Genomic DNA, 13,634 nt, shown 5'->3' with positions numbered 1-13,634 from the left:
TCAGGGGCATTAATGGGGGTCATAAACTCTGGTGCGGATATTTGAGCACATTGAACTCTAACCGGCCTTGCTCAGACAAGGACACATGCTCTCCTCTGGGGCCATTTCCATGAACAGAATTGGAAAATAGAAGCTATTGATTTCTCACTGTGTTTAATATAATTGCCTCCGGCTGCACTTTTTTAATGTTTAGCATGTTTTTCACCCCATCTTGGTTTCTTAATTTGGAAGTTAGAATATATAGATTACGTTAACTATTCATATTTTCATTTGACTATTGTTTGAGACGGAGATTAAGGAGATTTATCAGTGTGCTTGTATTTTTTTTTTTTTGTCGGGGGGGGGGGGGTAGAGGGGCTGTTAAAGGGGTAGATTATCAGTCTCAGACAAGAACTATAATTGTGTATGATTATGTAATACAGCATCAATATGCAAAATAGCAAAGGGGAAAATATGTAATCCAGGCTTAGATTTACTGTAAATGGCCTAAATCCAGTCATTGTGCATAGTGGACTTTTCAGCGGTGACAGACAACAATGTGGCCTTATAGTATTATAAATTACATTATAGAAAGTTATAAATACTCTGCAAAGAAGGCTTTAAACATTAAGCAGAAGCTGCAAAAAAAGAACGTTCACACCCAAAATCCCTTTTATTGAGTTATCTAACGTGTCAGCCTTGTCCTACATGTTCTCAAATTAACAACAGCCATCATTGTCGAGTACGAGTGAATTGTTTCTGAGTTGAGGTATAACCATCAAGTGGCCAACTAATTAAATTGAAGTGTTTGTGTTTACTGTAATGCTGTAGCTGGTGATGCATTGGATGCCAGTTTGTCATTGATAGTTCGAAGCTTGCACAGCAGTACTTTGGCCCTGCTCCACGTCTACACCGAAGTAATTGACACGTCGCCTGCTGGGGTTTGTGATTAACTTTATTGACATACAGGGGGAGGTGGGTGTATGGCACCGCACACAGTTGGCAGAGCGAACCGGCCTTTCAAGCTGCTAAGACAAAATGGCATTGATGTTTACAGGACCCGTAACGCTGCTGTCCAGTGCGATGCTTGGAGAGAGATTTAGAAGCGTGGTGATTTGGCCTAAAAGCTTCTGCCTGTGGCGTTTCTCTGCCTCAGTCTAAACACCACTCTAATTTAGCACTTTTTATGATGTTGCTCGCTGTCAAGTATGCTTTTTTAAGATGGGCAGGGTTAGCGGATCACCTCGAATAACATTTAAAAGGATGACTTTGTGTATACATTTATACACATGGCTAGATAAATAAGATACATGAAGAGTAAAGAGTGACAGCTACAGTTACATTTGTTTAAAATAATCTTTTAGATTAGAGCGAGGGGGGCTGCCAGTGACCAGCGCCCCGAGCAGTTGGGGATTCGGTGCCTTGCTCAACAGCCCCTCGACAGTGCCCAGGAGATGAACTGGCACCTCTCCAGCCACCAGTCCACGCTCCATTCATGGTCGACACAGGGATTCGAACCGGTGACCCTCCGGCTCCCAGCCGAGAAAAAACATTCTTCTAGTTTCTAAACATTTTGTGCATAGATCTGTAATGTTTTTGTGATATATATTTAATATCACCGGTGTCACATAATTCACCTTTTTCACATTCATATGTTATAAGTTTGAAGTGTGTGTGTAGTACTTTTAGACCTTTAGTATGATCGTCAGCATTGGCTGCTTTCATATCTACCTGCAATTTCAGAATGCAACCTCTCCTTCTCGGTATTCAACTTATATTGTGACTATTCGAGTGAGTAAGATGTCAGCAAATTGCAGGAGACCACTATTAAAAGTTACTACATTTGAATGTACATGTAATATGAGAAAAGAGCGGTCAGCAACCTTGAGCGCGGGTGTCACCGTTGGCATGTGAAAGCTTAACCAGTTGCACACCAGTAATAATAACATAATAACAAGTTTGCAAGAGGCTTTGGGGGAAATTATGTAGAGATTTCTCGTCTGCATGCCAAAGTACCTTTTTCACAGCCTTGGTTGGTGCACTGACTGTTATTTAGGGTAGTTTGACTGACATTTCCCTTGTGATGCTTCATGAATTCTTTTTTTTTTTTTTTTGTGAAGCCAGTAGCTGGAGCTCTTGGTATGAAGAAAAAAAGGCTCAATGACTGGTAATTTGTTCCTTTGTTGAACAGTGAGTGCCCTCTACTATGCTTGGATAATAAAGAAAATACGTAATATAGCTTCATGAAGCTTTGTTTGGGGCCTTTCTATGTGGAGTTTGCATGTTCTCCCCGTGTCTGCGTGGGTTTTCTCCGGGTTCTCCGGATTCCTCCCACAATCCAAAGACATGCACGTGTTAGGTTAATTGATGACTCTAAACTTGCCCGTAGGTGTGAGTGGTTGTCTGTCTCTGTGCGTCTCTATGTGTCCTGCGATAGACTGGCGTCCTGTCCAGGGTGGACCCCGCCTCACGCCCGTAGTCAGCTGGGATCGGCTCCAGCCCCTCGCGACCCCGACAGGGACAAGAGGTTGAAGATGAATGAATGAATGATTAAAATTTGCCTGTGATTGCCTCGTACTCATCTTCTTCAGAAAATGTGGCGCAGGCGGGGGTTAAATAACGCTCCCGGAGCGGACTTGGTTATGGATATTGCACGCTGATTTACAAGAAACTGTAAAAATGGCACTTCACATCCAAGAGGTTGTGTGCTGATCCTGGATGCTGCAGCATCATGCCTTGAGTTCAATTTGATCACACTTGATCAGAGTCTCTCATGTCACAAATAGAAAATATGATTGTTCATACTGTCCATCGAAAGGAAATAGACAACAACCCAAAAAAAAATAAACTCAGGGTGAATCCGGACCATGATAGGGCCTGTGAACGTACCAGGGATTTGCTCTCATTAGCCGTTTTAAGGGGGCCCACCACCTCGAAACCCACCTTTTGCTGCCTCGACACAAGAGTTTGATTGACAGGTTCAGTCCCCCGCGTTTCACTCCAACACCAATCTCACGTAGACACACAGAGGATTGTCGTTCACTGCGTAAAAAACAGCAGTATGTCATTAACTCTGTGAGAGGAGCCTTTAATGTAATTAACAGTGAGGAGACGACGTGTGGTTACCGTGAGGTCGAGTAAATCACACACCCTTCCACCCACCTCGCTTACTGCAACAGTCATACACACAAACACACTCCCTCCCCCTCTAAGCCCTTGTTGAGAAAGTGTGTCTTTAATTAAAAATCCCCTAACCGCCACACACTCATCTGCACACATTGTTCACAAACACCACTCCTAGTTTCCAGTCAGAACATGTTGGCTTGATTAGTATTAATCCTTATCTCCAGAATGGACGGCTTCTCAACTGTGTTTTTCCTCGGCTGGCTAATTTCATGAAGAACATAATTACAGCATTTTCAATTTCGACCCTCCGCAGAGTTATGAGGCCGACAGTCTATCTCTGCACTGCAGCTGAGAGGGTGTGTGTGTGTGTGTGTGTTTCTGTGTCCGTGTCTGTGTGTGGATATATCATATCCGTGTATCCCAGAGTGCTTGTGTGTGTTTGTGACTAAAATGAGAGGGAGAATTAGCGGGTTATGCGAGTGACTAATACAAGAGATAATTTCATGCCGAATCCAAATTAGAAAAGCGGCTGAAATCACGACGACTGTGTAAACCGCACAATAGGCAGCAACTCTTGTGCAAATTGGTTTGATTTACTAATTTCCTAAGTGAAAATATTAGGATTATGTGGATGCTAAACATTTTAGTGCGGGTAAACTGCTGTCTGGTCCAGAATATGTTCAGTAACAGTGTGATATCCGGTGATCGGATTTACTTGCTGTCTCTGCGGTGTGTGTTCCAACAGTAGGAGGATGAAAGGCATGTCAGCTCTGATTAGAGCTGCCGAACTGGCACAGTTTGAGTGAATGTGTGTGCGTGTCATGCCTGAGCTTTGGTCACTCTCCAGGAGGGAGATCGGAGCTGTCCTAAGGCGGTGGCCATGTTCCCATCCTTCCCAGCTCCTCCTTTCATCTCCCCTCATATCTTTCTCTTCCTCCTCTTCCTCTCTGCGGTGCGACTGTTTCCCCTCTGATATCTCCGCTCGTACTTCCCTCTCAAACGCTCAGCTGCCACACATATCTATGCACTTCTGTGTGAGAGCGTCTTTTTCCGGAAAAAGCAGCGTGTGTTTATTTGGATGCAGGCAGCCCATCAGTGATGCTCTGTCAGCTTTGATAATAACTTGGGGCCTCGGGGCGCTGTGGCCCCTGATACTTTGTCACAGTCCTCCAGCTCTGCAAACACAAGCCACCGTTGCCAGTAAAGCATCTCTGCCTTCACTGATAATGAGCTCTGTGTCCTCAAAGATAGTATATGTAGTGTGGACGGGTGCCAGATTCCCTTGAGGTGTTGAGCGCAGCATGACTCCTGACACCAACAGGGCGGCAGCTTAAGTCCTGAGCACACAGTCCCACGACTAAGAGACAGTCATTAATATTTAAACTTGATAAAATAAAAATCTAATGGTGCCCATGGGGGGACTTAGTAATCACAGCAGCAGGTAGAGTAAAAAATGACTACAAAGTCAAGTAAGTTACTATCAAAGTTTTCTGGGTAAGTGTGGGAAGCAGATAGCAATTAATACTGTTCCAGACACTCTACTGGAGCACTTACGTGATTAATTGTGCCAAATTGCCAAACAGTTATGATAACCCAGCAAATAAACTAATAAAAATAATAGCTCTGCAACATCCATATCCATTAGTTTGCATCCATTAGTTTTAAACGGCCTCCCTTCAAAAAGACAGAGTTCCTTCTGACCATAAATTTAGCTCTTAAAAGCCTAATGCGACACGGCGGAGACACATATTTAGCTAACAGTTTAGCGTAGTAATTAGCGTTTGTGAGCTCTCCGCCTCTGCCAAGTGCCAGCCACCCAACATCTGTTCCTCCGCTGCCGCCGGGCCAGCGCTCCCACCCTCGTCCCTCCCTCCTCCACCAGCCATCTTTGCCTCCCCGCAGGTGGTGGAACATTTATCAGGTCTGGAGTGAAGTGATAGGCGGACATTTTAAAAAAGGAAAAAGCGACAGGTCTGATGCCCCCCAGAGCTGTTTGAGTGTTCATTTGAGTCTTAAAAGAGAGAGGTCCTTCTCCTGCGGTCACCTTGACCCATCTCCCCGCTCCCCCATCAGCTACAATTAAATCACAGGGAGAGTGCTGAGCCACCCAGCCTGAGCTGTGGGCACATATCTGCGCCATATTCTCAGCATATTCACCCGATGATGGGAAGCCTCTGCATTTGCCTGTGTATATTGGATTTATTTTTTTGCACCAGCGGTGATGGATTTTCCATTTCCCCGTTTTGTTTGGTGAGAGGAGCAGCGCATCAACAAGACTGTCGCATCTTCTGTCACTCCATCGCACACCGTTTGCTCAATGCCATTTTATGATTTGGCTCTTCTCTGCGAGTCACGTTTCTCCACATCGTGGCACCCATTTAACCCTGATAACTTATTGTTCATGCAATACAGAGGGGGGAGTCTTTAAAGCATGCAGACAGTGACAACACCCCCTCCCTAATCTTTTATTTTCTGTTCGCCTTTCCCCCTTGTCTACACGTTCTTCATTACTTTGCATTTACCTCCTCTGTGGGCAAAATGTCATTTCAACGCCCCTGCCCCGAAAGGGAGTGAGCGTGGGGTGGGGAGGGGTGAGATGGAGACGATTATGACAGAAAGAGCATGAAAGGGGAGAGAAAGGGGACGGCGGCAGGAAATAAAGTTGCTCTTATCAGAACTTGCCAGGAGCAATGCGCACACAAAGCTGCTCGGGAATCCAATTTAGTCTTTGCTGTTAGTTTAAGTGATATCAGTGCAATTAGCTGTCACAGGTCAGAGTGTGAGCCGGACGTGTTAAGTGATTTCCTGAAATCCCACCAGCAGAAGCGTGAGGGGACGCCGAGTCTCTGAATAGAAAAAAAAAGAAAGAGAAAAAGAAACAACTTCCCTCACCAACTCCACAAATGGACCGCTTCTTTATACAGCCGGCTAATAAATGTCAGCCGCCTCTTGGCTCTTTTGTTTTGCTCTCGTCGGGGGCTCACTCTGGATTTAAATGGATTTTCCTCCTCCGTATCCCTCCACAAGGGTGACTTTGAGACGTAGCGGTTTCATTTGAGCCTCGTATAACTCAATTGTGCTGTATGTTGGTGACTTACATGTTGGGGGTACAAACAGCAGGTATGCCCTTGTTGTTTTTCACAAAAGCGATTAGACAGAAGGTGCATTGCTGGGAGTAGGATCTATTTATAAAGTGTCCGTCTTACATCATACTAGTAACTCTTAAGCAGGAGTATAGGGTCCATGGGGAATATAGTGAAAGCCTGTACGGTATATGCCAGCCCAGTTTGGCTGACATGCTTCTGAATGGACTTGCTCTGTAACTTCCCTTGACTAAGCAGTATTCCAGAGGTGATAGCTATTCGCATCTTAATGTTGCAAGTGTAACCTCCAGAACTGCCTGGGAACATTGGCAAAAGTGAAGTTACTGAAGGTCACATTTGCTCTATCTTTGTGCATGTGTAATGCAGGAGAGTAACAAGCACAGACGTTTAGGCCGATGCAGGACTAACAGACTAAACGGAACCAGCAGCCGTTCTCCCTGCACAACTACTGCATAATAACTATGATATTGTCGAACCATAAAGCAAACAGAGCAGGTTACAATGTAATGTGGCATTACATAGACTCTCTGACTAAGGAGCAACAACAATGCAATATCTATTTTTCATCTAACAGGATGTTAAGCTCTGTGATTAGTCATAGTCAAAGGCTTTTTTTCATAGACTTAATTTACACGCACACACACAAACACACACACACACACACACACCATTCATTCTCCATCTGTATTCCACCTGATTGACTGTGATTACCACTGACCTCATCCCTCCTCCTCTCTCTCTCTCTCTCTCTCTCCTCTACCTCTCTGCTTTCTTCCTGGTCTCTAGGGGAGATCTGTGCGTTCAACATCCACGGGCTGGAAGCTCCGTTTGAGGCAGTGGTGCTGAACGGTACGTCTGGTGAGGGCCAGCTGAGGGCCCGTGGCCTGGTAGACTGCGAGCTACAGAAGGAATACACCTTCATCATCCAGGCTCATGACTGCGGTTCTGGCCCCGGGGGCACGGAGGGCAAAAAGTCCCACAAGTGAGTAAGACGACGAAAGGGTCTGAAGTCAGACGAAATACAGCTTTGCATGCTTGTACAAAGTCACTGAAAAGGGAAGGACACCAAGAAAACATGTAAAGGCAATTAAATAACGGATTTTTCATAATTCATATATAACTGCTTGGGCTAATTTATGTAAAAGCGCAAGTACCTGTTGTATAATTCATCCTTAATTTAGATAATGGCTTATGTCCCATCAAATCATCAGAGATGCATGAAAACAGTTTAGAAGGAATGATTGTTCTTCTGTTATGAGAATGACAAGCAGTTGGCTCTGTATTTGTCGATAGATGTTCCTGAGCATACATAATGAATGTGGGTGGCAAATGAAAGCAGGGACGACTAAGGATAGAAAATAAGCTGTCTGGCTGGTAGTGGGCATTAACAGCTAGTTCAAGCAGAGCCCCAACAAGCTGCCATGACCAACAACATGCATCAAACTCAAACTCAACCCATCAAATCTCAATTGTACTGTATATTTCGTTGTAATGGTACAATGACATTAAAGACAATTCAATTCAATTTCTACATATGGTCCAATGAAAAAATCTGAGGTTGTCCATTTATTGTTCTTAAGAAAATGGCAAGTGGACAAGCAGGAATCCCAGTCCACCCGTCAGGGAGAGAGGCTCTGACATACTTTCAGCTGCAGACTTGTACCGGTTGTGCAGCCACAATGTTGCATGTGTTGCCGTTGACGCATTCAGCCACTTTCCTGAAACCACTTGCAGGTCTGCACAACCCTTACCGCATAGCCTAGAGGTTGCCAGCTGTTTGTCAGCCTGGCATACTCTGTTGGTAGATTGGGCGATTTAAGCTGACAGTCCACATCGACATGGATAGCTCCAGAGCAACAAAGAGTATACCAGGCAGACCCAGCTAAAAGGAAAATGCTATTTCTTAAGCTCTCAAATAATCTACTCCAATGCAAGAGACATCTGGTTGCACAAGTCATCCCCCAGCACTTTTAAAAGTTAAATATTACTCAAATAACACACCGACTCTTTCTTCTCCTGCCATCCACTTGGCTGCAGGCAAATCACAGATCGTTATACGTTGAACCATCCAGGCCAGCATATATACGGCACAACACTCACCTCCACCTCCAGTAGACTACTTTAGAGAGGTCAAGTGATAAAAACCAATTTGTCACACTTGTTGGCCAGCCTGAAAGCAGCTTCTGTCTGGAATTGCTCTCCAATCAATCTTTCAGACAACTACCTCTGTCCACTACATGCTGCACATCTCCTCTTTGTGTCTTACCACGCAACCCCTCACCTCAGCCAACAATGGAGGCGTGCACAAGCCACCATCTTGTCTAGTTTATTGCGTGCACACACACACACACACACGCACACAATTGCTGTATACACACGGAACTAGTTAAAAGTTTTACCTCAGTCGTACGTAACTTTTATTTGATGTATGTGGTGTGCTGTGTTTTGTGCGTGCGTGTGTGTTTATGTGCGTGTGTGTGTGTGTGTGTCTGTGTCTGTGTGTGTGTGTGTGTGTGTGTGTGTGTGCGTGTGCGTGTGCGTGTGTGTGTGTGTGTGTGTGTGTGTGTGTGTGTGTGTGTGTGTGTGTGTGTGTGTGTGTGTGCGTGTGTGTGTGTCTGTGTCTGTGTCCGTGTGTGTGTGTGTGTGTGTGTGTGTGTGTGTGTGTGTGTGTGTGTTTGTGTCTCTGTGTGTGAACGAGGCAAAAAGGGTGATGGATTCTTGCTATTTCCATGCTGTTGATCATGTTTATATCCCATTAAAGCATCCTTTTATGTCATACTATTACTTTCTATCAACACAACTTACTGCCTGCTGTGACCCGGGCCCAGCATGGTTGGAGGGGGGGAGTTGAATTTGGGGACACTTTAAATGGCTTCTCCTTTCTCTGGCAACTCTCAAAGGATGAGGCTGGCATTTTGCCGCACCGCTCGCTCGCCTGCTCCGATTTAGAAAGGAATCTAACAGGAAAAAAAAGAATCTCTGCCTAAGGCTGTGCTCAAATTACACATGACACGTCAACAGTAGAGAAGGAAATCAGTCAAGAAAATTAGCCGCTAAAGAGGACAGGGGAGAGGATCAGGAGTGACACAGGATGAATTTAAACTTCACCCTCTATCCGCTGCTTACCACTGGCTACTGCCCTACTTCTCACTCTTTATTTTTTTCCCTGGCTCAGCTAGATCCCGCTGTCTGAATCTGTCCTTCTTTCTGTCAGTCTCTGTCTCTGTTACACACTCACACAGCGTTTGAATATTTCGTCAGACTGTCTCTGCACAGTCATAAATGGATGCGCTCTCTGCCCTGGCTGTACAAATCTGTCTCTCAGTGTGACAGAAATGCAGTGGGGGTTTTTTTTTTGCACACAATTGAAATGTTGTTTCCTTTTCGAAATGCGAAGTCATACTTTGAACACATGCATCATCCTGCAAAGCCAAAAAAGTGCTATGTTCCTCCACTCTTGTTGCCTTTTTCAGAAACGGACGGCTTTATAAACACTGACCTTAATGACTTTTTAATGGCTTTTTCTCAGTCGGAGCACCGATATAACAGCGCACACAGTTCTGAATCACATCACTTTACTCTGACCTCCAAGATATTCTACTTGGCTGCCCGTGTGAGCTTTAGTCACTTGTCAGCAAAGTGCAAAGCTCAAATGAATTCACCTCAAACTCCTTGAGACTGTTTCTGCTCAGGTCAGCGTTAAATGAAACACAAATTAATCTACAACACTGTAGGGCTGACCTCTGCCAAATTAACAATTTGTACTGAACTGTGAAGTGTTCTGAGTCTCGTCGTAAAGCACAATGAATGTGATAAATGTCAATTTTGTCTCTGTCTATTGATGCAACGCTGTAGCGATTCAGCTGAGACATTAATGACTTTAATTGGTGTCAAGTACCCCTGGTCTTTCTGGTGTGCAGAAAAATGAGTTATCACGACCTAACTAAACTCAAACGTCATCAGTAGAGAAAACAACTGTAAGCTGTGTACAGGCTAAAGGGAGATGCAATGATGCAGTAGACATAAAGTACTATTTATATATAATTGCACGAGCAACATATGGACATGGATGTATTAAGATAACTTGATAAAGGGTTCATTTTTTCAGTTGAACTACCCACAATCATAATCCTTCCCATGACTTGCGCCTGACCAGGTCACGTGTATTTAACACTGGCGCAAGGGTTAAGTGCCTGGTTTAATGCATTCACAGCAGGTTTAGGCACGTCTGAGAACGTGTGTGTGCAAATGTGTGCGTTTGAGAGAGAAAATATGGAAGTATTTGAGGCACACAAATGCTTTATCGTGTCTGTGTAGCCACACATCCACACACATGCTGGGTGCTTGGCAACGCGGTTTATTAAAGTCATCATTAGTGAATCTTAGAGGCCTGTATGTCCTAACCTTCCTGCAGTTTGGAGAGGCTAATTATCTCACCGTACTGCTAGCTGAAGGACAGTCATGCACACACACACACACACACACACACACACTCACAAATCCCAAATGCTGAGTCAAATTCACACTGATACCTAAATTTACATATAAATAAGACAAATATCGTAGCTGGGGATAGATAGGCTGAATCTGCATCTGGTAACCAACTCATGCACAGAAACACACTCAAAGACACTCGTGCACGTAGGCAGTTCCCTAACAAAACACACTGAACATTAACAAAAAAGTCACTTCCTAGGGCCAAAAGCTGTGCCTTGTTAGCATAAGCCGTCATGATAAATTCCTGCAGTGAGAAGACCATGGGACTCCACGTGGATAGTGCAGCCCTGTCAAAGTGTCGGCGCTTTATTCTAACAAGAATCTTAACTTCACGCTTGTCACACTTGATGCTAATATGAGTGAAACCTCATTCTGTCAAAATCTGTTAGGTGACGTGATTATTATTCCTGGCAAGAAAGAACGGAAAAAAAAAAAACACCTAGTGTAGGAATATGTTGTTTATCTCCGGCGAACATAATGTAATAGGAGAGTATAGTCTCCGTGTTTCAATTATGAATATGCACCGCCAGGAACTACACCATCTGTGCTTGTCTGCTTCACTTACCAGACGAAAGAAAGTGACACCCGTTGGAATCCCACGATTCAAACCACGATCAGACGTCGCCGTATGTCTTCTGTAGCGTAGAAGTTTGTCACCAGAGTCGGGTGAATGGACATTCAGTCGTTTAATTGCCTGCGAATGCTCTTGAAGGTAAAATATTAATATGCTTTTGGTTTAAGTGTATCACATTACACCGTTTACTCATTTGTACCACTTACCGTATGCTTCTTTTCTGTGGCATGGTAGTCCAGGCCGTACGTCGATGATTTGATCAGTACTATCTGGTGTGAAACTGGAGCAGGATCTGGACATGAACTGGATAGCCATGCATAATAATCACCTTGTATTGAGATTAAACAGCTCCCCGTGGAGTTCTGTGCTAGTGCCTCGGGGTGCCAGTCGATGTGGAAGTTGGATTTCCTTGCATATTAATGAGGCTACCATCCCGTTCGGTCCCATTAGTATAGTTTGGCTTGTTTATGTCCATTCTAGTCTTACACAAGGAAATGGATGATTCAACCTCTTGGCTAATTCTTGACAACGATTAATTGAGTCCATTGCAATTGCGTTTGGTGTGCAGGCACGTGTGTGTGTGTGTGTGTGTGTGTGTGTGTGTGTGTGTGTGTGTGTGTGTGTGTGTGTGTGAGTGTGTGTGTGCACAGGAGACATTTAATAATGAATCTGTGTGAGTGGCTGTGTTTGATATATAATGAGTGTGGATGAATGTGTAATAAGCTGGGAACAGTGCTAACCTGGCATTAACATGCATCACCTGGCTTTAACTTGCAGCTGGCATCTGAGTGTCTGCATATGATTTAACTGGATTGGAATCAAACCTGGCAGTGAAATGTGTCTCCTCTGCTTGCAATGCACTTTATTCTCCCAATGAGATATTTATATCCTTGAAAATTGACTGCAAACATCCTCTCATTCCTTTTTATTAGATCAAAGACATGTTGTTTTATTTCTGCAAACGGTGTTTCTGACACAAATGGATTGGAAACTCACTGCATTAAGATTTTTTTGTTTGTTAATGCTCTAGGAAAGTGCAGTGGGAGGTTATGTAAGCCTTTATAAACAAGCTGATTTTAAATCAATTCTTAACAATGGGACAATGTAATCTCTTTCTTGTGTCAGTAAAAAAAAAAATGTCATTCTGAATTAACTGTAATTTTCTTTTAGACTTTTTCTGTAGCCAGATGAAAAGAAAGTTACAGTATTCTTAGCAACTTCTAACAAACCATGTAAGAAACGAGGGAGATAATGATCTATTTCTGAACTTAAGCCGTGATCCTTCTAAAACACTGAACAAGTGGCTACTTTAACTTAATGTGTGATCTTTACTCAGTCATTCTCTCATGACAATTAAAACTACACTCAACTTTTCTAACTTAAATCAATTATGAGTAATTATATGGATTAGCAGTGAAGTGTGTGTGATGAAAATACAGTATACCGTATGTGTGTGTATGTGTATTTGCAGCTAAACTACTACATTTTACATAATACCTGTCTTTAACTGTAAGTGGCACTCAGCTTGATGCTGTTTCATGTTAGCACTCCTCAATGTCATCTACAGTATATTGTCCATTAAGCAGTGTTAAGTCCTGCTAATGCAGAAACCCAGGTTTGACATGATTTGACATCGAAGAAAACGTTGGCTTAGTTTAAATCCTTTGTTTTTTCATTTTAAAAAACGAAAAAAAGTGCAAAGTGCCAAGAATATTGCACTCTATCATTATTTTCCGTCCTTTACTTATACAATACCTATGTCTGCATGAGCTACAGGTGACTACGAGCTGCACAGAGCTGTGATCCTTTTACATTAGTCAAATGATTCAGTGGAACTTTATGCAGCTTTGAGCTGATGATCTTCTAAATCAAATGTAAAATGTAGCACACAGGTTCGATAGAGTCATATCATAATATTAATATTTTACAGTGATATACAACTGTTGATTCTACATGCTCTGCCTCTAGATCAGGGGTGTCAAATCTGGCCCGCGGTGTAATTATATTTGGCCCGCAAGATCATAAGGTAAAGACCTGTTTGTCAACAATATAAAATAAGAAACACCACGACAAGAACAAGGACCTGCACTGAAAAGGTTCAACATTACACATCTTGAGAGAAGGGAAAAGATGCACATTTGCAGTCTTTTTTAATTTTTTTTAGTAAATATTGAGTTTGGCCCGCAATTTCATCCCAGTCTTTAAATTTGTCCCACTGTGAATTTGAGTTTGACACCCCTGCTCTAGATAGTCAGTTTGTGTTTTGTTTTTAAACCTGGAGTTGATATGGTTTGACCTCAATGGCAGTCTGTATTTCAGAGCCAGTTGAAAACAGGGTAGTATATTGTATTACC

The 13,634-nt window shown here is 43.3% G+C and overlaps 1 protein-coding gene across 1 annotated transcript in view; it reads left to right on the top strand.

The window, feature by feature from the left end:
• The window catches only part of LOC310947466 (calsyntenin-2-like), a gene marked incomplete at its 5' end in the record, with an annotated part of 259,328 nt that overhangs the window by 140,112 nt on the left and 105,582 nt on the right, over positions 1-13,634 (top strand). The window contains one exon of the mRNA XM_083914254.1: positions 6,996-7,191. Within this exon, the coding sequence (XP_083770380.1) occupies positions 6,996-7,191 (196 nt within the window). The remainder of the gene's footprint in view (positions 1-6,995; positions 7,192-13,634) is intronic.

Source organism: Echiichthys vipera, assembly GCF_963691815.1.
Source record: "Echiichthys vipera genome assembly, chromosome: 5".
Lineage (NCBI taxonomy): Eukaryota > Metazoa > Chordata > Actinopteri > Perciformes > Trachinidae > Echiichthys > Echiichthys vipera.
Note: the sequence above shows the minus strand (reverse complement) of the source record. Positions and strands in the feature narration are given on the sequence as shown.